The sequence below is a fragment of the Myotis nattereri genome (genome assembly GCF_964212035.1).
Source record: "Myotis nattereri genome assembly, chromosome: 10".
NCBI classification, from domain to species: domain Eukaryota; kingdom Metazoa; phylum Chordata; class Mammalia; order Chiroptera; family Vespertilionidae; genus Myotis; species Myotis nattereri.
In genome coordinates this window covers 59,056,383-59,081,411 of record NC_138085.1, presented here as the reverse complement: position 1 = coordinate 59,081,411, position 25,029 = coordinate 59,056,383, and the positions used below count along the sequence as shown (strand labels likewise).

General features: G+C 56.9%; 2 protein-coding genes across 4 annotated transcripts in view; one reads left to right on the top strand and one right to left on the bottom strand.

Moving 5' to 3' along the window:
- The window catches only part of TTC7A (tetratricopeptide repeat domain 7A), a 104,970-nt gene extending 88,942 nt beyond the window's left edge, over positions 1-16,028 (top strand). For all 3 annotated transcript variants that reach the window (XM_081101156.1, XM_081101155.1, XM_081101154.1), the window contains 2 exons: positions 2,968-3,170; positions 13,876-16,028. In XM_081101156.1, coding sequence (XP_080957282.1) covers positions 2,968-3,170; positions 13,876-14,097 — 425 coding nt within the window. In that variant the 3' untranslated portion in view covers positions 14,098-16,028. The remainder of the gene's footprint in view (positions 1-2,967; positions 3,171-13,875) is intronic.
- Positions 16,029-23,521: 7,493 nt separating this feature from the next.
- The window catches only part of STPG4 (sperm-tail PG-rich repeat containing 4), a gene marked incomplete at both ends in the record, with an annotated part of 35,996 nt that continues 34,488 nt past the window's right edge, over positions 23,522-25,029 (bottom strand). The window contains one exon of the mRNA XM_081100783.1: positions 23,522-23,638. Within this exon, the coding sequence (XP_080956909.1) occupies positions 23,522-23,638 (117 nt within the window). The remainder of the gene's footprint in view (positions 23,639-25,029) is intronic.

The window sequence follows — 25,029 nt, the reverse complement described above, 5'->3', positions numbered from 1 at the left end:
TCCAGGGAACAGATGTTTTCCATTTGGAGTCTGCCAAGAGAAAGCCCGGGGGGGGGGGGGGGGGCGGAGAGAGATGGAGAGAAGAGGAAGAAAAGCCGAGGCAGACAGGCAAGACAGGAGGTTCAAAAGCAGGCGGAGAGGAAGATGGGAGAAGTGAGAAAAACAGAGTAAGGAGAGAGAAGGAACTGAGAGGCTCGGAGAGGGCCCTCTGACACTGAGCGCCCCTGCTTCCTGGGGGGATGACACAACTATGAGAATTCAAGGAAAATTCAGCACCAGTGAGTGCTCATCGGGCTCTGGCCAGGGGAGGCCTGGGTGCATGAGGGCACCTCAGGGCCCTGGCAGCCAGGGCCTGGGAGTAGAGGAACAGGGCAAGGGTGGGCACAGTGCCATGTGACTGCCTATTTGGCAAAACTGCCCAGGGACAGTGGAGGACGAAGGGGTACACTGCAGCCCCCAGACCTGTGAGCCTGCCTGCAGGTCAGAGGCCCCGCCCTGGAGGCTGGGCCTGCCAGGGGCTGTCTGCAAGGCCCTCAGGAGACCTCGCTTCTCTGGCTCTGTTCTGTGTCATCTGGTTTCCTGCCTGACTGGTAATGAAGTCCATTGAAGCAAAGCAGCCCTACCTATTTTCCAGGGCATGCTTTCTGGTGTACGGCCAGCCTGACGAGGCCCAGGGCCCCAAGGAAGAAAGGAGGTGGGGATCCTGTCATTGAAATCTGTTGATGTCAAGAAGCTGAGGAATCCCCAAGGGAGGGACCAGGGGACAGCCTCCAGAGATGAAGCTCAGGAGACAGGGCGGCAAGTTGTAAACAGCTTAATGAGCCGTGCCAAGACCAGGTGGCCAGGTGGACGGGCCTGGCGGGCCTGCTGGAGCAAGGTCTAGGGGAGCGGGGAGCCAGCCTCAGAGCTGAGCTCCTGGCCAGGGAGGAAGCCACCAGGTGGGCTGGTGCAGGAAGGCCTCCCCACCCCCGGCACTCACATCGCACACTTCCTTCTGCTTCTCCCTCTTTGTGATCCCGGGACTTCTGCCACAGTGGAGCTGGCCCTCCAGGTTAGCACAGCCCCCCTTCTCCTCTCTGCCAGTCCAAGTGCCCCTGGGCCTTCAGGCCTTAGCTCAAATGTTGCCACTGCCAGAAGATTCCCCTGACCACACCAGCACAGCGGGCCTGACCCCTTCCGAGGCCCTGGAACACTCAGAGTTGGCACTTGTCACTCCACTGCCCGGACCACTCCAGTGGTTTGGTGGGAGGGCCAGGCACACCGCAGGACGCAACTGTTGCACATTGGACACTTAGCTGGGAAGGCAGCCTGCTCAGAGCTCCAGGCTGCAGCCCCAGAAGGGAACACAGCAGCAGAGCTGAGGCTGAGAGAGCCAAACCCCTGGCCCCTGGGCCAGCCCTTCCTGGGCTCACCTCCCCAAGTTTTCTGTCTTGGGAATCTCCAGTTCAGGGAACAAGAGCCTGCAGTTCTCTTTCTCGCCTCATCATGGGAGCCTGGCTCCTGTGTTTAATTAATTCTCATTCTCCCAAATTCTCATCTCCACTGAAGAAAGAGTACCTTGCTGAGAAAGCCCCTGTAGGATTTTAGGAAGTGGCAAGCTACGCGATTACACAATGAGCCTCAGGCAACGTCCTTCCCAAGCACCCAAGTGCTGTGCGCTGCAGTCCCGGCCTTGGTTAGGCCTCCTTTCTGCTTCTTGTCGGAGCAGGAAGATGGGGTGCCTGAGTCCGGGTTTTCCACCTCCTGGGAGCTTCCTTCTGGGATGTCTGTTATCCAACCCACCCCAGCCCTAAACTGAACTTGTGTAACCTCAGCCCCAGCCTTTGCTAGGAACAGCCCGGCTCTGCCTCCCTTCTGTGCTCCCATCTGTGCGCCGACACCAGCCTCAGGAGGGGCAGCCGGGTCCGGGGCTGCATGAGGCCTGAGTGGGCCCGGAGGCCATGCTGCAACCTCAGAGAGCTGTGTTGCTGCAAGCACCTGCTGTGGGTGTGTGCCTGCGCAGGAGGGTTTGAAATGTGCATTTATGTGGGCTGGACAGGGATTGAAGAATCGGCCCCATTTTCCACTGATCCGGGGACGAAGGCAAAGTGGTTGTGGGGCAAATTGTGCGTGTGTCCTCTTCTCCGTGCGGAAGAAAGTCCCCCGGAGGGAGGCCAGGAGCTGCTGGGGGCCCAGCCCTGCCTGGCCCCTGCCCATCGAGGGATGGGGGTGAGGTCCGCCCTCTGTCAGCCTGCTTTGTTAATGTGGGGCTCCTGAGAGCACTGCCTCCCTCCCAGACGTGTGAGGATTAATGAGAGGAGATGCTCACACAGTCGGGCCTTGGCCCACAGTCAGCTCTCAGGCCGTGCCAGCTGCTCGGTAGCTGTCACTCTCCTGAGTGGAGCCCAGCTCTGCCCCTTCACAGGGGCTCCCTGGGCCTCTCTCCTCCTCGCCTGCCCAGCCCATCCTTGGCAGGATCGCTGGACTCTCCCTTGGTGGGCACTGCCAGCCTCCCTCCCTGGAGACTGAGCTGGAGGAGAGCCACCACTTCTGCCTCCATCCCCTACCCCGGACACAATGAGCAAGTGTGAATGGCACTGGAGACAGTCAGTCATCTGAGCATCGCCGAACTCCAGGAGATGCCCCTTGTGCCCCTGTGGGTTCTGAAGTCCAGGGCCTGATGCAAACCCTGGCTCCTAACTTACTCTCCCTGCAGCCTCAGGCGAGTTCCCTGCCCTCTCTGTGCCTCAGCTTCCTCCTCCCTGACGCGGAGCAATGGAAGGGCTTGCTCTACAGGCTTTGTGAGCACTGGCTGAGACGGCCTGTGTGGAGCACGGAGCACAGTGCCTGACACAGGGAGCTCTCAGAGGGAACCTGTCCTGTGCTGGCTCATGAAGATGGTTCCCATCACCTAGACCGGTTCCCACAGAGGGGCCACTGCCTCTGACTTCCACACTCTCACCTCCCACTGTCCTTCTGGTTTCGCAGCTGAGCTGTTCATGGAGCAGCAGCACCTCAAGGAAGCCGGTTTCTGCATCCAGGAGGCAGCGGGCCTCTTCCCCACCTCGCACTCGGTACTCTACATGCGGGGCCGGCTGGCCGAGATGAAGGGCAGCTTGGAGGAGGCCAAGCAGCTGTACAAGGAGGCGCTCACGGTGAACCCCGACGGCGTGCGCATCATGCACAGCCTGGTGAGTCAGCCCCACACGCCTGCAAAAGGCCTCAGGCCCTCCTCACCCCCTCCTTGCCTGCAAGTGCCTCGCTGCCACTGTTCCCTGGTGTCTGCGGGGAGGTGGCTTCCTTGCTGCTCTGTTGGGAAAGGCCAAGCTCCTTCCTTCAGGGGCAGGGCTTTTCCCTTCGACCAGAGCCTGCCTGAGGGGGTGAAAGAATCTGGGAGGATCGGGTGATATATGTGTGACTTTTTGCTGTAAGTTTCCATATGGCCGTCTAGCCCCAAGAGGCTTTCACTGTTACACATCAGATCCTTGCCCTGGAGACTCTGGATAACAAAATGCTCTTCTCTGGGCGTGTCTTTCGGCCTCCCTGATCACTAGGCTGCCTTCCCCATTTCGGAGGAGGTTCTTGGCAGGATTCAGCAGATGTCCCAGGGTAGGCTGTCATTGAAAATGACCCCTGAGACCCCCAATCTCAGGCCATGGGGCTCAGAACTTGGGTGCCTAAGGCTCAGTGGCCTTCCTATGGGAGGTTCAGAGACTAGGAGCAGAATGCTGGTGCTCTTGTCCAAGCCTTGCCATCTCTCTGGGTGATCATGGGTAGGGCAGCCACCTTCTCTGTACCTCGTTTTTACTACCTATGCAGTGGGGTTCTCTGACAGATAGTACAGTGGGCCGTAGGTATAACTTTCCCCCCCTGCCTTCCTTAGCTGCTTTCAGAGAGCGGGTATCAGGATAAATGAGGTGATCTGAAAGAGTACAGGCCTGCATAGGCACAGTGGTTTTTTAAGTATGATTTAGGAGCCCGCAGTTAGCAACAGAGACTTCCTGTCTCCTTTGAGAGCTCTGAGAACAGCCACGAGAGGCCCACTAGCGTCTGCCGCGTGGAAAACACCGAAGGACCAGGGGAATGACTGCAGGAGGCTGCAGGGCCAGCATCGCCACAAGGCTGATTGTTCAGGAGTAGAAGCTACAGGGAGTTAGATTCCAGCTCAGTGTTAGGAAAAACGGTATAACTCTTAGAAAAGTCCAAGCATGAACTCAGGAATCATCAGGTGAGGATGTAGCCAAGAGAATAGAAGCATCACATAGGGGTAAGAGCTGGACCAGGTCGTCTTTATAAGGTCCTTTCCAACCCCGAGAGTCCTTGAAAACAGGTCAGAACGGAGATTCCCCACTCAGCTATTATTCCCGCCACCTGATTTCTTAAAGGCTTTCTAGCCGAGGCCCAGGCGAATGTCCATGTCAGTTGAGGAAAGCCTGCACAGCGACATCACTCCCTCGCCCATGTTCCCTCCACATGGCTCCGTGCTGCCTTCCAGTCTGCTCAGCAAATGTTTGTTTTTTGCGAGGCACATCCTCCTTCCTCCCACAGTTCAGACATGAGCTCCTCTGATGAATGCCTCCCCGGAGGTCACATCCAGAAACTTGATTAGGGAGGTGGGAGGGAGGATGTGGGCTATGTCATTAGGCCGGCAGCCAGGCAGAGATGTCTGCTTTCCTCTGTGCTCACGGATATGAGCCTACCGTTCAGATCCTAAAGCCCGACGAAATCCAATAACAAGTACAATTTTGAAGTAACAGTGTACCATTTTTCATTTATGCTTATTATTGTTTGTAGCTATTTCCCTGAAATTGAAGCAGTTTCCAAGGGTGAGTTTCCATGGTAACTGAAGAGCTCTAGAGTGGCTCCCTGAAATGGTCCCTTTTCTCTTCCCGGGGTGCCTTGCCGATGTGATGAAATTGGGGCAAGTCGGAGGCAGGCCTGCCATGTTTAAAGTTACCAGCAACCAGAGGGGCCGTCTGCTCCAGCGTGGGCAGCACATGCCCTTCCACACGCTCTGTTCCTGCCAGCACCCTATACATATGCATACAGAATAGCAAATTTCAAGCCCGGGGAAGATCTACCAAGCGCTCTTTTCCCAGAGACACATGAACACCTTGGCAGGTTGATCTTCGGCGTTCCCCAAGCTAGTGTCTCCCCAGTACTGACCTCAGACTCAGGATATCAGGCCTCACCCTGGCTCTGGCCCTGATTCCTGTGGGTGACTTAGAAAAAGGCACATTTGACTTCAGTGCTCCTGATGTCTCCCTTCATAAATGAATAATGATCTGCATCATCCCTAGACCCATGTTCTAATCAAGTGAGGCATCGCATGTGAAAGTGCTTCTAAAAGTCCACAATGCAATATCAGAGAAGACAAAACAGCAGCTATGCCACCACTCCAGTCCATCACCCATGACAGACATTACTAAGCAATCACCCATGACAGACATTACCAATCAATTGCAGCACTTTTCCCCACTGAGCACAGATGTGACATTGGGATATTTTCCCCATGTCACACCATGACGGCGGCCACTACTCATCAGCCTGAGTCAGCTTGTCATGTATCTAAGGGAGTCACTGTCAAAATAGTCGGTAGAGGATGAGAGCACACATCCATTATCTGAGCCTTTGTGAACTCCAGAGGTGGGTGCATCCCTGGAGAAGTATCCAGAGAAAAGAGCATGGGGGGGAACTGGTGCTCCCACCACCTCCCCCTCCTCCCCTCCTCCCTTCCCATGGAATCATTGACAAGGCAGGTTCCCAGGGGGGGCATGGTAAGGCCAGGATGCCCCCTGGACATCCTGGTCTTAAAGTGCCACTGTGCCTTTGTGAGGACACTGGCCCCTGAGAGCACGGCCACAGCCTGGGCTGGAGGAGCTCTGGGTCCCTCATGGGCCCTCTGAGGTCATGGCTGAGTCCCACTCCCTGAGGTCTGGAAAGAGGAGGGTGAGGATAGACTCAGTGAGCCTTGCGAGGTCAGGCCTGGCTCTGCAGTTCTTAGCACAGGGTCATCAAACATGAGGAGGCCAGCCTCCAGGCCTCCCTGTGGCCTCTCCCCGGGACAGGCTGGAGAAAGCCTTCAGGAGCCAGGGTTCAGGCATTTCTAAGAATATGAACTTTGGCCCAGACGCAGGTTCTCTCCCCATCCTGCTGCCCCCCCCTGCCCTGAATGTGACAGAGACCTTTCCATGGTCTGGCTCTATTCAGGTTTTTCCACTCAGGTCAGGCAGGAAAGAGGCACCTCCTTGGGCGGTGCCCTGTCAGGGCAAAGTCTCCACTGTGCCCACAGCAGAGTCCCAGAGGAGTCTGTGTCCTCCAGCCCTGGTCCTGCAGCTGCCACCTGTGCCAGACTCAAGGAGGCCAGGTTGCTTCGAGAGAGTGCCCAAGTACAGGAAGAGAGAGGCATGCTCTCTGCAGACGGACATTCCCACTGACTCTCGGCAGCAGGTCCTGACAGTTTCTGCCGGCTGGGTCCCGGCCTCCCCTCCAGGTAGCGGGAAACCCCGCCCACTCACCCTGGTGTTCAGAAGTTCATTTCCTGGCAGAAGAGTCTAGTTAAGCAGGGGGAGCCTGAACTTTACCTGCCTGCCCCTGAGGAGACATGAGAAAGAAAGCAGGGTCCTTCCCAAGATCAGCAGAGGAGCTGGCCCCTGGGTGCTTTCCAGAGAGGCTCCAGGGCCTCAGCCAGAGAAGGATCCCCAGGCAGCCTGCACCCGTCTCTTTGAGCCTGTCTCTGCCCTGCCCCTCCCAGGAGCCCCTCTGCACCGCCAAGGGAACAGGATGCCCGGGGATGGCAAAGGGCCCACGTGTGGTGATGGACTGGCCACGTCACTGAGAGTCCCCCGCAGAGGGTTGCATTGAAGTCACCTGACCTTAATGGGAAGAGGGTCACTAGCCCTGGCTACAGACCAACTCACTCTCCCTGCCCTCCACTTGGCTGAGTGGGAATATGGATGCTTTGATGCAGCCTGTCTCACTGCAGAGAAAAGCCTCAGCCATTAGTGGGCAGGTATGGGTGCATTCCTGCCACCTGCATTTGTGGGTGGCACCCCGCCCTTCTCTCCCAGGGGCACACTCTTAGGGAGGGGTTTCCTGCCCCTCACGGGCCCCTGTCCCTGGCCATGCTTTCTTCTTGGGACAGAGCTCCCGGTTCCTGCTGCCCCATATCCCCAGAACGCTTTCCTCCTCGGGCACCCCAGCAGCAGGGAGAGATGGCCCTGGGTGAGCTTCGGCTGTGATGTAATTCCCAGAGATGTAATTTCTGAAGCAATCATGGCCACGTGACCTGGCCTCTTCTCCCTCCAGATGCCCCTGGAAGGACGGGTAGCCAGCGTTTCTGTATCCACTGCCCTCTGAGAGCATGGCCATGAATGAGTCCCTGCATTTGTTCCCTCTTGCTCCCAGCGTAAGGCTGCTGTCTCGTTCTTGAAGTGGGTTGAGGGGGATCAAGGGCATGGCCAGCCCCAGATGACCCCAGAGCCTCTTGCCCCCATCTCCCCAGATTGGGGCGTGCCGCAGCACATCCCAAGTCCCCAGAGCCCCCCAGCACATCCCTGGCCTTCCCCAAGGTGGGTTCTGAGTCAGTGAGGCCCAGGGCTCTGTCTCACCTAGCCCTGAGGTTCTGGGCCGGGCCTTTACTGGTGCTCCAGGATCCAGCAAGAAGTCTCTGCTCTCTGAGGCCAAAGAAGTGAACTATGGCTACACAGAGCTCCCCCCACACCCTTCTCCTGCCCCCTATTTCCCTCCCCTGGCTGGGCCATCCCATCCTGGAGGCAGGACCAGACAGTAGAGGTGACTCATCTAAGACAGACAACCAACCTGCCAGCCCTCCAGCTTTGGGGGCACAGAGATTTCTTCCCGTCACTGGCTTAGTTTTCTATCAAATGAAGAAAATAATGCAAGCCTTTGTGAGCTCAAGGGATAGTTTTAAGATTCAGATGAGTTGAGACCTGTGGAAAGATAAGTTAACATCAGACTTTTTTTTTTTTTTTCACCATTTGCATGGAAAACTTGCGCCCACCTTTGACCAGGCTGCTATGGGGTGAGGGTCATTGGCCAAAATGTCCTTGTTCTGCCAGGTGGCCCATAGTGTCAGCAGAGTGCTAAAAAGGCAGGGAGGGGGTACTGGGCAGGTGGGGGCGCCTCCCCTGGCGCTGGATTTTGGAAAGCCTTAGGCTTGTGCGCGAGCTCCTGAAGTGCACGCCAGCCCCAGCGAGGAAGTGGAAAGGAAGCTGTCAGCCCGTCATGTTCAGACCTCAGAGCTACCTTCGGGGTTGCCTCCGGAGCTGGTTGGCTGGGACAGTGTTTAAGCCTGTGTCAGAGCCAGCTTGTGCCTGGAGGTAGAGCGCAGCCTTTGAGCCTGACTGACCTGGACTTGAGTCCCACTTTGCCTGTACTTGCTGTTTAACCTTGGCCAAGTCCCTCAACCTCTCGGAACCTCCGTGTCCTCATCTGTAAAATGGGAGCCATGGTGCCAAGTGCACAGGCACAATTAGGTTGAATCACTCCGTAAGTTAATGGCCCAGGAGTGGGGTTACTTTTATCTTTTTCATTTAGAAGTGCAGCTCCCAGGCAGGTTCAGATGCTCTTGGTTTGCAAAGGGAAGCCCAGAGACTCATCGTAGCAGAGCTGCTCAGTCCTCACGGAGCCCAGCAGCTGACTCCAGCCAAGGCACGATGTGCAGCCATCGGCCCCAACTGCCCTGTGGCTGGGACAAGTGCATACACAGTGCAAGGCCTGGCTGACCTTGTTGAGAATGAGAATGTGAGCTGAGAGAACAGGGAAATTTGAGAGCGGGTGTTACAGTCTCGGATGTTGGGTGAAACGCTTCGGCTAAAGGGGCATTATGCTGGGGCCCAGGGCCAAGGGAGAGCAGGAGTGCCAAAGGCCAGGCCCTGAGGAGGTCCTGCTCAGCCCTGTACTCTGTCCCGCCGTATGCCAGGCTGGTTCGGCGCCCGGCCTCTGGATGTTCCCTGACTTTGGGTGAGGCTGCAGCACTCAGAACAGTGGGGTCTCTGGTTCCTGGGGCCCCATCCCTCAGGCCCAGGGCGCCCATCTGCCCCAGACTTCCCTCCTTGTCGGCCTCGTAAGCCTGAGAGGGTCTGGCCCCCCGAGGACTAGGAGGACCCAAAGTCTCGGCTCTACTGTATGGAACCTGAGTTCGTGCACACGCACAGCCCCTCGGTCAGTGGAGTCTCTCTGCCTCACCAGCTCCAGTCGATGGGGAAAATTGCTTCTTGTTGACTGAAAACTTTAAAAGGAAGGTCTTGGTCATTTGCCCTGCTGGGTGGTGGTTTTACTGTGAGTTCTGTGTTTCTCATTCCCCCCCACCCCCCCCATCCCCCGCCCCCCAGTGCTGCCTGGGTCTGTCGTCCCCGATAGGAAAGTGGAGGAGGAGGAGGAAGAGAGAGTTCTGGGGCTCACTGTGGGGAAGGTGGGAGGTGCACAAGCATGTCCCCCAGCACGGGCCCACCCTGCCTCACGCCCAGCCCGATACAGCTCCCCACACACTGAGCCCTCAGCCCAGGCTCAGACCTTCCAGAAGGTGAGGGCGGCTCCCCTGGATTTTGGAACGCCTTAGGCTGTGCTCGGGCTGCTGAAGTGCAGGCCAGCCCCCACCAGGAAGTGGAAAGGAAGCTGTCAGCCTGTCACAGGTTCAGATGGGCAAGCTAGTGCAGCACTGCCGGCCCATGTTAGCCCAGAATCAATGGTCCGGAAGGCTCGCTCTGTCTGGAGGAGCGGAGGTCAGCTCTTGCCCCTTGTCCACCAGGCAGTACCGCCCTCCACCACCCCAGTGGCTCTGTCTCCTGGTCCCAGAGTGGGGCCTCTGCCATGGGCCCCTTCCCACCGCCAATCACAGGGCCTTCTCTTCTAAAACCCGAAGTCCTCCTGACTTAGCCCTGAGGGCCTGGCTGTGACCAGGGAGGGGGCTCCCCCTAAGGCTGGGCTCCAGTGAGTCTGGGCTCTCTCCACAGGGGCCTCTTCCTAGGAGAGCCTGGGGGAGCTCTGGGGGTGTCATCAGCCAGGCATTGGGTGGGATCTAGAAGGATTTGTGCCCCTTTTCCCAACAGGGAAGTGGGACCAGTCTGTGGTTTGGGGGCCACCCCAGCTTCAAGATGGACGTGGTGATGTGTGGGCTGGGTTCTCAGCCTGGAGAGCCGCCTCATTCCCAGTCTGGCTGGACAGGTTGAGGCTGACACACCTGGGAGAATCCAGCGTGCAGGAATGCGGGCCTCCCTTGCTGGGCGTGTCAGCCCCCGGGCTGGGTGAAGGGAAGGAGCCTTCCTGTGGAGCAGCCTCAGAGGTGACCCCACCAGGGGCTCCTCCCCAGACAGGAGGCTGCAGGGACCAAGAGGCTCCAGCAGCCTCCAGCTGATTCCCGGCTTCCCAGCTGGAGAGGTTGTGACAGAATCCCAGGAATGTGCCTTGAGCTCAGAAAGAAAATTCCCAAAATAACTTCTATAAATACTTGAGGGTAGGGGCGGGGAGGGAGCTCTCAGCATGGCCTGCAGCTGGCCTAGCACTGGGGACTACTGCCCAGGGCAGGCCACCCCCAAAAGGAGAAAAAGGCAGGCGCAGCCAGCGGACCTTCCTGCCACCCCTCCCCTCTGGGACAGTGTCAGGCACTGAATGAATGGGGTGAGACGTGTGCAGGGGCAATTCTGAAAAAATAAGACAGGATCTTTTTTCTCCATCCCCATCCCAGGCTGCAGTCCCTGACTCTACAGAAAACCTGGGCTCCCAACAGAGACGGCCCCCCTCAGAGGCCCTAAGCAGGTCACTGAGCACCCACAAGTGCCTCTGGTGTGCCTGGCTCTGAGCCCAGGGCCCTCGCACCCGAGCTCCGTCGGAGGTCAGGGATCCCATTGGATCCCACAGTAACGCAGCACAATGTCAAGGTGGTGTGTGGGCAGGAGGGGCTGCTGTCCTCGGGGAATGCGTCTTGGGGAGCAGGGTCCCAGGTAGATGAGATGTGGCCAGATGCTCCCCCCTCCCTGGAACCCAAGAAGGGAGGGAGGAAGGAATGGAGGAAGTCAGGAATTGCTGGGACTTCCCCTGCCCCTCCCTGAGCGGCTATAAGCACCCCTGGCCCCTCTCCATCCCTTAAGCAACTTGCACGCCCTTTCTGGTCCCTGTGCGAGGGCAGCACAACTGTGGCCTCTCCCAGGTGAGGGTCACCAGCAGGTCTGGTTTCTCGGGGTTCAGGATGCCCCTGCTTCGGGTGGGGACGAGTCCGCAGGATATTTGAATGGAATTGTGGTCCCTCCATCTCCCTGAAGACCCATTCTCTGGGCAGCTGGGGGCAGGGGTGCCGGGCTCATGGCAGTGCAGGCTGGGGGCAGAGCAGGTGAGCCCTGCAGTCTTCCTGGGGTGGGCTCTGTGCAGTTGTCAAGCAGCAAACAGCTCCGAGTTGCTACCAAACATGAACAGGCTGGTGTCTCGGGCAGGTGGCAGCAGATCCTGTTACCAGCCCCGGGCCTCTGGGCCCCAGCCTGACCCCAGCCCGGTGTCTCCTTTCAGGCTCTAAGGTCAGCACCCCAGGGTGGGGGGTGGGGGGTGATCCACAGAGAGCCCTGCCCTCTAGAGAAATCAGCTGTTCCACCCCTTCGCCCCCTCCCAGGATTCTCTGCTCATCCTGGGGACACTCCATTTTCCATCTGCCCACCATGTGCCCCACCCGGCTCCGCGATTTCCAGTTCATCATTGCAGACTCCTCACCGTAGCCGAGGGGGAAGGACTCTTCTGTTCCTCAGTTTACAGATGAGGAAGCCGTGGCTCAGAGAAAATGGGCCGCTTGCCCAGGGTCACTGCGCGTGTCAGGGGCAGGGCTGGGGTTCCTGTGGCCGTGGGGCCCTGACTTGTCCTCTGCACTGAGCACGCCGAGCCTGCTGCGCACCCAAACCGAGAATAGCACCCACACATGCGTGAAGCCCTGTTCAGCCTGCAGACACACCTGGCCCCTTCCCAAACCCCACACGCTCCTTGGGATCAGGGGTTTGCAAACTCAGTTTCAGACAAGAGTCTCATATGGAAGCGCAGTGTAGCAACCTTAGTGTGTAAAGCTCTGCTGGCGGGCCTTCCCCGTCTGTCCTCTGTCGCTCCCCCATCGGCAGCACTCACAGGGCTCAAACCTTCCATTTTTGGTGCTTAATTTTGGCGTCTGGCAGCCTGTCGTCTCGCCTTCCTTCCCTCCTCCCTGTGAGCTGCTCAGGGTCCAGCTCCCAGGCCCTGCGGGCAGAACAGCTTGGCCTGGAGCCCTTGCTGGCCAGACTGGGCACAGCCCTCTGGTCCAGGCAGCCCTGAGTCAGCACCGCTCCCATCTGGCCGGAGCCGGAGCGGGGGCCCGCCTGAGGCTCCGCTGTCACAGCTCGCCTGTCCTCCCCTGTCCTCTGCCTCATCCCCGTGGTTCCCGGCGATGGCTTCAGCTGGGGTTGAGGAGACTGAATACGTCCCGCTTTCCCTTTCCTAGCCCCTGGTGGCAGGACCACCAGCCAGCGCCTCCAGCAGGGGGGCAGGGGAGGGAGGGAGCCTTTACTAGGGCTTCCTGAGCGCCATCTTCTCTTGCCTAATTGGTCATGTTCCAGGCTCTCGGAGGACTTTATGAAATCAGGCATGTGCATCTTTCCTAGTGGGTCTCCATGGCAACGGAGGGCCTAACTCTGGGGAGCGTGGTGAGGATGAAAATGTTCCAGCTAAAAATGTACATGGCCATCAGTGGGCGGGCACCCGAGAGGGGCTCCGGGCACAATGGAGGCAGCTCCCCACCCCACCCTGGCCCCGCCTGTCCAGGAAGTCAGTGTTGTTCCTGCGTTACCTCGTACCTCGTACCTTTGAACGAGAGGAGCGCCCTCCCTCTCCCCCGCCCCCCTGCTGCTATCCTTTGCCACCTTTGAGGGCTGGGACACAGATCAGTGAGTCGGTATGATGCAGAGAAGCCTTTATGGGAACAGAGGCCAAAACCAGGCCCTGGCCCCTCCCTCTGCTCACCACCCTGTCCCCCTAGCTCCCTGCACCCTTTCCCGTGTGGGTGGAAATGGACGTAGAGGGGCAGGGTGCCAGTTTCACTTCCCAACCCTTTTTTTGTGACAATTCCTGTCACTTCCTGTATCTCTCTGGCAACAGGGTTGTTGGAGCCAAATGTTAAGGCCAAGCTCCTGGCCACCCTGACCCACCCTCCCAGAATCCTCCTTTCACTCAGCCTCCATCCCTGGTCCCCGGCTCTCTGACTGTCGGTGACCCTCACCTGCCAGGCCAGCCTGGGACGGGCATTAGGTCCCAGGACCCAGACATCCCTAGGAAGAACGTCTGCTGATGCCGGCAAAGGAGCTGCCCCCACCCGCCCACAAGCTAGAGGTCCTCCCCCAGCTGACAGAAGCCGGAGCCTGCAGCTTACATTCTGTATCTCGCGGGGTCCCTGGGGAGAAGGGCAGCGTGGCAGCAAGGCTGGGAGAAAGACCCATTGACTAGACTCATGCAGGTAGACACTGTCCAAGTATTTACATAAACTGACTCGTGTAAACTTCACGACAACCCCCGAGGTGGCTACTGTGGTCTTTCCTGTTTATAGATGAGGAAACTGAGGGCCAGGGAGTGGTGGCCTGTCCAGGATCTCCCAGCTGGTCAGGGGGACACTCAGAGCCACGTCTGCTGACTTGGAAGACCATCCTTCGGGGTCAGGAGGGACACAACTCCCAGAGCGCATGATCTGGGAGGCTGGGCTGGAAGCGGGTCTGTGGTGGGGACCGGTAGGATTTGCATTAGTCATGGGCACGGTCACTTGACCAAATCCAAGCCAGAGACACCCGTTCCTTGCCCTGATCGCCAGGATGCCCTGCCCTGCCCTGCCCTGCCCAGGACGTCCTCACTAACCCCCGCCCTGTGCTTGCTCCCCAGGGTCTGATGCTGAGTCGGCTGGGCCACAAGCCCCTGGCCCAGAAGGTGCTGCGGGACGCCGTGGAAAGGCAGAGCACCTGTCACGAGGCATGGCAGGGCCTGGGCGAAGTGCTGCAGGCCCAGGGCCAGAGCGAGGCCGCCATCGACTGCTTCCTCACCGCCCTGGAGCTGGAGGCCAGCAGCCCGGTGCTGCCCTTCTCCATCATCCCCAGAGAGCTCTGACACCCCGCAGCAGCAGGGAGGGAGGGGCTGCCCCGTTGGAGGGGATAGGGTGGGGGGGTGGGGCAGGCAGGAAGCAGGGAGCATGGGTTGGGGGAGGAATAGGACCTCAGGGAAATACATCTCTAGGGAACACTTCTGCAAGCTGCAGCCCTAGTTCTCCTCGCCTCCCCCACCCCACCCTGCATTCCTTCCTGGGCCAGCTGGGTCTGAGAGCTGCTCATCGAGCTGGGTGGACCAGATTTGCATCAAAAGCAAATTCCGTGCTCTTTGGGACTCAGACATTGTGGCGTTTATCAGCAAGGAAGTAGCTGGGAGGCCACATCAACATGGGGGCCCCTCCCCAGAGTATCTGTGCAGCATCTAAATGTGTAGTCAGGTCTGTGTGGCTTGGTTACCTCCCCACCTGGAAACCCATATCCCATACCTGCCACCCTCCCTCAACATCTCTGACCCTTGATTCCCGGCTTTGCACCAGCTTTAGTCTCGAACCTCAGCTCTTTGCTCTCCAGCACCAAAGACGAACCCTGCAAGCTGCCCTCTGGCTGGGCCAAGGGTTTTCCTGGCTTCCTTCCGTGGCACCTCGGGAGAGTCACGGTGACTAGAGTTGCTCCTTGAGAGCCTCACAGCTGTCCTTCACCCCCCTGTGCCTCTGTGCCTTGGGGAGCCCGCAGCCCTGGTCCCATGCCCCAGTCTCAGGACAGGGTTTTGGATCACTCTCAGGTCTTGCCCAGAGCAGTCACAGCTTGACTCCACTGATAAGTGGGAAGAAGATGGACCGCTGGGTTCCTCTCCCAGGCTGAGTTAGTGGATAATGCCTGGCGTTGACCTTTGCCTGATGAGGCCAGTTGGGATCCACTGTGCACCCCTCTGCTGCCAGGTGACCTTGTGGCCAGCGACACAGCACTGGCCTTAACTAACCTTCCATTTCCATCCATCTCCATCTTCCTGGAAACACCCCAGCTGAAGCAGCCTGCTTAGACCCCAGGCCACAGCCCCAGGATGGGCCTCAGGACAGAAACCTGGCTGCTGGACCCAGCCCTTTCTAGTAGCTTATGTCAGCACATTCCTTCGAGCCTTACCTTTCTGGGCAATAGGTACAATGCACGTCACTCTGGAGATGGGAGTCTCTAGGACTGTCCCCAGCTCATCTCACCACCCACAACCCATTCCTCAGGCTTTCTTGGGCAACCCAAGCCCCACCCTGGCCATTTGGTTGTCTCTGCCCGGCACCTCCTAACTGGTTCAACAGGCCTTTGGATACTAGACACCTATGTCTGCAGGGGTCCTGGGAGCTGGTGGTGGGTGTCTTTCCTGCTGCTCCCCCAGCCTGCTGCAAGATGCTCCTGGGATTGTCCCCAAGAATTTGGCCCCCTCCCACACAGGCCTATCAGGGGCATTCTTTTTTTATCAGCACTTTGGGTTTTAGTTTTAAAGCTCTAGGTACATCTCTCATTTTAAGATGTGTGGAAAGGCCAGGCAAGGACTGCCCGGGTCTGTCATAGCCCAGTCTCTCTGTGGGAGGCCCACCCTCCTCGCTACACTGGCTCAGCACTGCACCCCCAGGTGCTTCCCAGGGAGAGCCTGCGCCTCCTGGCTTCCGCCAGGTGAGCAACGCTGCGGAGAGCAGCAGATCCTCTGCCACTTGGTTGAAGGATCTCAATATATGTAAGTGTGTGTATAAATATATATATATATGATAGAGCTCTATTTTTATTCTGGAATTCTGTTAGAAAAAAAAAGGAAACAGGACAAAGCAAATACCATTGAATTGCCTTGGGGGCCCCAAAGATGTTGGTAGTCACTTCTTGGTAATAAGAAAGGCACCAGATGCATTTTGACTGTATGCCCTCAGAGGAGGTCTTAGCGGGCTGGGCCAAGTTGCTGACAGTTTGCTGATTGAATAAAGAGATCCCTGAATGGGGAAGCAGGTTTGTCTGAAGCAATGTGTTCATTCAGTGCGGGTGGCCCCAGAACAGGCCTTGAGCCGGAGCAGGTATTTTGGAAGGAGAGAGGCCTGAGGAATTATGAAGGCCATGGCCTGGGCCTCACAGCTGGGGGCGGGGGGTAGAGAAGCGAGGAGGGGAGGGAGGGGCCTGCTGAGGGGATTGTGATTTGAGCCAGTGAGAGGATGAGCATGGTGGAAGCTGGGTCGGGCCTCGAGGTCAGGCTGAAACCTGGAGATGCGTGGGGGGAGGCAGAGGGTCCGGCAGGCCCAGCTAGAGTAGGGCTCATTCTGGACTGGCATCTGTCCCTTAGGTCGGCGGTCGCCAGCCGGTAGTCCACAGACCACTGGTGGCCCGTGAGGTCCAAAAGGTTGATGACGGCTGCCTTAGGTGGCCCTGGGCCCCTTGTTGCCTACCTGGCCAACTGGAGAGTCCAGGGCCAGACCGGCAATCTGCACAGAGACTATTCCAAGCGCACGGCACATGGGGGAGACGCACGGGGAGGGGTGTGGTGAGCATCCAGGGGCATTTACATTGGCCGCCTTCGCTGAGAGGTCGGTAACAATCCACATCTACTATACATTGTACCACATACCAGCCTACATGTATTGTACAGTGTGCATGAACATTTTGAAAGGTGACATAAATTTACATGGGAGCTCGGTTTTCTTCGTGTACCCCAAGGGATCATCTGGTGCACCCCCAAGGCTGCACCTGCCCACTTTGAAGATGGCTGCCCTTGAGGCTTTCCCTAGAACTTGGGGCTGGCCCGGACCAGCTTCCTGCTTCCTTGGCCTCACTGTGGCCTGGCCTCCCCCACCCTCGGTTCTATTCTCCGTTACGGCTTTGCTGTCCTAGCGAAGGAGGGTCTGTCTTGGAGCCTTTAGGTGCCCAAGGTCTTTTTTTTTTCTAGAGAGAGGAAGAGGGAGAGAGAGAACCATTGATGTGAGAGAGAAACATCCATTAGTTGCCTCCTGTACGTGCCCCACCAGGGATGGCACCCACAACCTGGGTGTGTACCCTGACTGGGAATTGAACCCGGAACCCCTCTGTGCATGGGACAATGCTCCAACTAATAGGCACCCAGGCCAGGGCCCAACTTCTCTTTTGCTGTGATGCTTTCTTTTAAGGAAACACATTCACCGTCTTTAGTGATTTAACAATTAGTACCAGATTATTTGTCACATACTCTCACCCCCAGCTCGTGATCCCCCGGGGTGAAAATTAAAGGCCACAGGTGAGGTGGTGTTACCTTATCATCCAGCCTGGTGGAGTTTTAGAAGCCTCATCCTCCAAGGAAGAGAGTGGATGGAGGCCATCCTGTTCAATGAGGGCTCTGCTGAGCTGACCTCAAGTTGGTCAGATGCTAAAGTCAGGCAGGGGTGGAGACATGTCCTGACCGCCCCCCATTCCCCCCACCCCCCGTCTTCAGACCCCTTGTTCACACAAAAACCCTCACTGGAGAAGGAAGAAGCCAGCCCTGTGTCCAACCCACTGTGTCAGAACTAGGGCTGGAGTCTGGGGACAAGACTTGCGTTGCACTATCACCCCCACGGACCTCCGGCCCACCCATCCCTCTCCAGGACAGAGCCCTTCAGTATTAATAGTGTTTATCTGCAGGCACAAATATGAATGGAATTTCAGCCACCACCACCCAGACTCCTTTCTGGTACCAAAGTGCTCATTGTTTCATTTGTACCCCATCCCGGGCATTCAGATGTCGTCACCATGTAAATATTTCTTGGCCTTGTTTGGGAACCAGCCAGCTAACGAAACCTCCCTCAGCCCGTGCTGCCAGCTCTTGATGGCAACCCACTGTGATCCCAGAGCCCACAGTCCAACCTGGCCTCAGGGGAGGATCAGGGGCTGCTAGGGCCCCGGTGAGAGGCCCCCAACAGCCTGGAGAGGACTGGGGAGGGTTCTTGGGGCACACCAAGGGCCCCTGGGAGGACAGTGTGTCAGCAGCAGAATGCCTCACTCCCATTCCAGCTGCAGGTTAGATAGATGGCGTGGAGGCTGAATAACATCCCCCCAAAGGTGTCCATGTCCTAATTCCCAGGACCTGTGAAGACGCTCTCTTACATGGTAAAGGGGTTTTGTTAAAGGCCTTGGGGAGACTATCTGGATTATCCAGGTGAGCCGATGTAACCACGAGGATCCTTCAAAGAGGAAGGCAGGAGGGTCCGAGGCAGGACCAGAAGCGAAGGGAGCAGGAGTTTGGAGTGATTTGAGGAGAGGACTGCAGATGGTCTCTAGAAGCTGGAAAAGACAAGGAAATGGATTCTCCCTGGGACCTCCAGAAGGAACCCCCCTGCCAACACCTTGCCTTGAGCCCAGTGAGACTGATTTGGGGACTTCTGAACCCCAGAACTGTAAGAGAATACATGTGTGTTGTTTTAAGCAACAAGGTTTAGGGTAATTTGTTATAGCAGCCACAGGAAACTGATACAGACGGTTTGGATGAAGAACTGCCCCAGGCACAGGCCTGGGCAATGGGCTCAGCAGTGCTCTGCGGTCCAGCTCCCATGCCAGCCCAGGACGCGTTGGGGATTAGAAGCCTAAGCAGATGTGACCCTGCCTGGCACGTTTCCAGGGGTCCCCTCTGGCCCTGTGGCATAAAGGAAGCTCCAGCCGCTTCCTTTCTCCTTGATGGCCCTCGGGTACCAGGCAGGACCTCTGAGCTCTGAGACTTCAGAAAAGGGAGGCAGGGGTAGTGGCCAGCCCTCATCAAACACTGGGCTCTGTCTGTGACCTGCACAGCCCCCAGGGCCCTGCCTTGCTGCCCCACCCTGTCCCCTCCCGGGCCGCTCAGTCCCAGTGTGGTAAGGCATAGAAAACCTTGTCTGCCCCTGCCACCTGCTCCGCCTAGTCCACTCTGGTGACCAGAGTTGCAATGTCATGGAACACCTTCCTGTCCACAGTCTTCGAGGACTAAGCCACACTCCCACCCAAAGCAGCCACACTGCTACCTCCCTCCCCTGCTGGCTGGGCCTCTCCCACCCCTCTCCCCCGCCCCCTCTCTTCAGAAGGGTGACACCTTTTCTGGGATCTGACATGGCCAAGGGTGTTAACAAGGCAGCAAGGAGCACCCCCTGGGAGACAATTCTCCATGTGTCCACCCCCTGGGCCTCCCCTTCCTCCAGCCACTCCTCCTTCCTGCCTGTCTGCCAGGCCTGCCTTTCTTACTCACCAGCCTCTGAGGACTCAGCCTGGACTCCCCCTGCCAGAGTGGCCTCTTCTCTAGGGAGGCTGCTGATCAGCTCTGCAAGGTCTGGGTCTCCAGCGCTGGCCCTCACTAGCCCACCCGGCCCCTGCAGCCCTGAATCCAGAGCCCAACCCTACCCCCCACCCTACCCCACCCCAACATACACGCACTTTGGGCCTGGCAGGCTGGGCAAGCCAGTAGCCATGCCTTTGGCCAAAACCAAAGATCTGTGAGGAGCCCAGAGAGGGGTCAGGCTGGCAAGAGGTGCCTGGGTTCAGGGCCCTGCTGTCCTTTCTACCCAGAACAACCTCTACCTGGTACTGCTCTAGGCAAACTGGCCCTGCACCATCCTTTTACCTTTAGACTCAGATGCTAATGCAGGTCAATCTCTTCTTCATACCTGGAGAGGGACCTCTAGGGCAAGGGCCCTGCTCATAAACCTGTAGGGGTAGGAGAACTACCTGTGCCCTCACCCAGAGTTATTGGCGCTTGGTGCCTTCACACCATCTTAGGGGTAGTTCTCAACCTTGGCCACTCATTGGAATCAACTAGGGTGGGGGAGGGGGACAAGTTTAAAAAAACACACACACACAAAAAAAACTGGGCCTGAGTTCTATCCCCAGAGAGTTTGATGTGATCTGTTTGGGCGCTGACAACACCAAGAATTTTAAAGTCTCCCCAGGGGATTCTAAAATGCAGCTCAGAACCACTGATTCTGAACTTGTAGATTTTGAACTGTATTTTCAAGATAACAGGGCTTTCAAAGCAATCCTAGGATGGGGGACCTGAGCCCTGGCAGCTCTGTGCTGCATCTCGGTAGGTGGCATCCAGCAGGTGAGAGATGATGCTGGAGGCAGGGCCAGTCACCTAAGCAGCCTGTGGCCCTCGGCCTGTGGGTCTGGAAGGTGTCACCTGCAGGTCCAGAAAGCAGTGGGGGTGAGGAAGGAGAGAAAGAGGGGAGGAGAGGGAAGAGGACACACTGTCCCCAGCAGTGCTGTGACTTTTGACATGCTCTGACTTAATGGAGAGGAATTTCACATGGAAATAGCAGAAGACATTTGCAGCCAAGAAGAGCCATTTCCTTTGGTTGAAGCCAAATTCAAAGGAGAGAGGAACAGAGGCTGCTCAGGGACGCCCGGCAGGGATCTTGAGGAGCCAGTGTCACAGCAGCCAATGGAGGAGGGAGGAGGGGTCCTGCAGGGAAGGCCTCTGGGGCTTAGGATGCAAGTCTCTTCCATCTGCACTAGGCTTTGCTGAGCCCTTGTGGCCATATCATTTGATGTGCACAATGGCCCTAGTTGACAGGTGTTACTATCCCAATCTCAGAGCTCAAGGTTGAGGTCAACTCAGGTCTGTCCGTCTCTCCATCTTGGCAAGGACAGGAGGAGCCCTGCTCTTCAAATTGTGTCTTGATTTTAGGCTCATGGCGAGAGAAAGCCATCCAGAATCCCTCTGGCCTCTTTGGGAGAGCCTCTCCCTAACTGTATAAAATTCTATAAAATATTGGAATACGCCAAAGAGGAGAAGTAAAACATTCTCCTCACCACCTAGATCCTGCCAGCACCTCGGTGAATACCTGGTCAAAGTCTCGGTCACAGCCCCCGAACACCCAGGAGGGTGGGGCTGCATTAAGACCAGATGGTGGCACTGGTGAGGACGACAGGGCCGAGGTCCCCCAGCTCCACAAAGGCAGACAGATGTCGTGGGAACCCAAGGCAAAGCTTAGGGAACAGACCCAATGCACCAGGGTGTCCAGAAGGCCCTGCAGTCTCACCTCTGGAATATCTGCAGGCCAGTCAGACACCTTCTCCTTCTGCATGGTCTTCATTCTCTCCTGGGACACCGGGAGCTGCCCTCCACCCAGTTACACACACCACGCAGCTGGGCCCTGCAGCCTGGTCTGCACCGAGGGTCTACCAGCCGTGGGCAAACTACGGCCCGCGGGCTGTTCTATCCGGCCCGTTTGGCTATTCTATCCGGCCCGCGGAGCCGAAAGAGCGGAGGGTTCTCTTGCTCTCCCCTCCGCTCCTTCACCAGCAGCAGTGTTAACATGTATTAGTTCACACAAACACTCCATCCATGCTTTTGTTCCGGCCCTCCGGTCCAGTTTAAGAACCCATTGTGGCCCTTGAGTCAAAAAGTTTGCCACCCCTGGTAGGCCCTTCTGGCCAGAGCTGAGAGCCCAGGGGTGGATTCCTGACCCAAGCCTGGATTCTGTCTCCTGAAAATCTAATACTGGAACCAAGAGAGCTGGTTGCATCCTTTCAGGGTGTTGACTCAGGAAATGATATGAGAAAAGGCTAAGGTGGCTACATCAGATTCTGTACCTTAAAGAGGCCGTGAAGTCAGCCTGCTGAGGGAGGAGGCCTCAGAGAAAGGAAGAGGTGAAGTCAGCCTGCTGAGGGAGGAGGCCTCAGAGAAAGGAAGAGGGGAGACAGAGGGAGAGAGAAGTGGTTCCTGCCAGCCCCTGGCCCACAGTCTTGTCGGGAGGTAGCCCTACATACTGACAACACCATCCCTCCTCCCCTGTTGTTGTGAGGGGTTCCTCGAACTTCCATCCACAGCCTCTCAGACGGACACAATCGCCTCTCTCTCGAACCACTTCCCCGAGCACCAGGTGCAACTGGAGAAAACACCTCTGTCAGCACCAGCTGGTCCAGCAGAGACTCTGACCCACTTGGAGAATAAAAGGCGGAACTACCTGCCCTGGGCCACCCTCTGATCTGAGTGGGACAGGAGCCAGCGCGTGGACACCCCTCTGATCTCCCAGTGGCTCTTAGGCCCTGAAGGAATGCAATGCCGGGTGTTTCTTCCTCAAATGGGAAATTTAAATGAATTCAGTGAGATGGGGCCTGTCCTTCCTTGCCCCCAATACCCTTTGATAAGCATTTACAAGACTAGAGAAATATAACAAACTCCTTTTAAAATATAACAAACTATTGTATAAGCATTTTTTAAAGTTCCTTCCAATTATTGATCAGTGACTGGAACCTCCTCACCCTTTGTGAGACCCCAGCTCTCATGTGTGCCATCTCTCCAGCGCAGCTCCCTGAGCAGGCCTCCTTGGCATGCGCGGCTGCCTGTGGTCCCGGCCTTCCGACCGAACCTCACCCAACCCCCTCCCATCCTCCATGCCAGTCCGGCCAGGCTAGGCTCCCTCTGTTCCCCTCCGCAAATGTTTATTCCTTTTGCGCCGTCCCCCACTACCACAAATCACGCAGTCAAGTGTCCCACATTTGGGTAAACGGCAACGGTCAGCGCATCCAGAGTGTGATAGGCCTCGCCCTGGGAAAACCACCTTCGTGATCATGGTGTCTCCCCTGCCAGGTAACTATGCAAATGTTTATCCTTGCCTTTTGTCCAAACCAGGTTCCTTGCCTGCCACCTTCTTCCCTCTCCTCCCTGCCTCTCAGCCTCTTGGTCCCTTGGCTGTCCTCCCGCATGCTGCCTTGTCCCTGCTTCTGACCGCCTGGGCCTTCATTGGAGAAATTGTCCCTCTGGGCACCAGCTTTCTGAGACAAGGGCCTGTCCTCTCGGTGAAACTGCCCCTGAGCTCCCAGCACCAGAAGGAGCTGCTTGGCCCAGCGTTCAAAGCCTCCCTCCAGCTGAGGACCACCCCAAACTACCCTCCTGGCCTCATCTCCCCTACAGCCCTCCCCAAACTCAGTCACATGCCTCCTTCATCTTTTTTTTAAGCCCCACTCCCCAGTCCCTACACAGCACCTGGCACAGAGCAGATACTCAAAATATTTGTGTTGACTTGAAACCACAAATACTCATGGAGTTGAATAAATATTGTTCTTTTCAAGGAGTTGAGAGAGAGAAAGAACCACCTGTTGGGATCCCATCAAGCTCAGCTTGGCCTTGGTTGAATGCGCAACCCCCCCCCCCCCCCGGCCCCCCTGAAGTCTCCCTGAGGCTGAGAGGTATCGCAACCCTTGTGCAGTCCAGGCCCAGCCGGAGGGTCAAGGCCCACAGAGCACGGCCTGGACACATCGGGCCTGTCTAAGCTGCTGCAAGGGCAGCCGGGAAACTCTCCAGGAAGACGACCTCTGACAATAAACAGATTGAGCATAAAACTTATTGTTCCAATCAGGACACTTTTGAGAGTGAGCTGGAAGTTGTGCTGGGATGAGTCCAGGTAAGCAGGCTGGGTGGTCACTGGGGCAATCTGTTCGGTTCTGTGTTCAAACCCTCCTAAGGGTAAACATAATAGGGTTTTCCAAACGTAATAACTTGCTAAAACAATGCAGCTTAGCTCAAAGATGGCTTTATTTTAAAAGCCAATTGTGTTGTTGAAGAAAAGACTGTGTTCTCGCCCCATTCTGGCGATGCTCCGGGGCTGCTTGGGGTATTGTGCTGAAGATGTGTATGTTCCTGGGCCCGGGGTTCTCTGAAAACAGAACAGGAAAGACACTGATGAGAGCGTGACACCAAAACCCTGGAGCCTGCTGAGCCTGGCCGCTGGCTCCGGTGTGGCCGGCAAACCCCACGGAGGGAGACAAGGCCCGGGGCACCCTTGCACTGGTGCATGTCCTCGGCGCTCAGACCTGCTCCTGTCGCCCCCTCTCCCCATGGCTGCCCAGGTGCTGAGAGACAAGCAAGCAACGGGGCCTAGACCTGCGGGGGTGGCAGCTCACGTGCCACCTCTGCCTCAAGGCACACCCACTCCCACAGGGCAATCTGTCCCTGGGCATGCCTCGGCGTCCCCTCTAGCGAACCTCCCCTAGCAGTAAGGGGTTGGAGAGAATGCACTCTGCGCCTGAGTGGTTGACCTCAGAAGCCCCAACTCGTGAGTTTCTCTCGCTGACCCAGCACGAGTCGTAAGGCATTTCTCTGCCATGGTCTGTGGGCCCAGGGTCAGCGTATTCTAAAGGGTCCATGAGTTCTACTTTTTTAAAAGTCATGTTTTCATTTTGATGAAATTCTTTAAGAAATTATTGTGCCAATTGTTTAGACAAAGCTTCTGTTGTGTGGTGATAAATGCAAATGACTGTCATTTCCATAAACTACGACTTGGATTTCTTAGGCCAGTGTTTTCCATGCTGGGTGCCCACATATTCTCGAAACCCAAGGGAATTTTATCTTGGGTTGCTGGAGGGACACCAGGTTCTGTGTGTGTGGTTAAGGGAAGAATTTTATTGTCAGATAGGCCTGGGTTCAGGTCCTAGCCCCAACCCTAATGGCTCGGTGTAGCCTTGGGCCATGGGCTTCCCAGGCCTCCCCCATCAAATGAGGTTCTGAGGCTCACGGGAGGCCCTCCAGGACAGGCGCTCCACACCAGCTAGCCCTGTTATCACCTTCTTGTCATTTCCTTCCTTCCTTGCAGCTTGTTATCTCTTCGGGAGACAGTGAGAGTGGAAATTGGATTACTCTGAGAGTGGGACAGAGTCAGCCCGGCCTGGATGAGGTCAGCTGCCTGCAGAAGCCGCTTTAAATGACAGGATGTTTCCTTTGCCAAAAGCAGAGGAGCAGCCTGGAAATCTCATCAAGTCCTGGCCAGATGTCAAAAAAGCTGAAGCCTTTATTAGTGCAGTTAATGAGGAAGCAGCCTGTGGAGAAGTCCTGGAAAACGGGCCCATGGGATAGGTTTGTGGGTCTGCACCGCCCCTCCCTCTGCCCCCACACTCACCCACCAAGACCTCCCCTCAGGAGGCTGCCGATTACGATTCTGAAACCTTGAGAACATCTGGCTCCACCCCCCAGCCCTGATTCACTGTCACCAGGAAGCTCCTGGTTGTCATTGGCTTCTATGAAGAGCTTCCTATAATGGGAGACACTCCA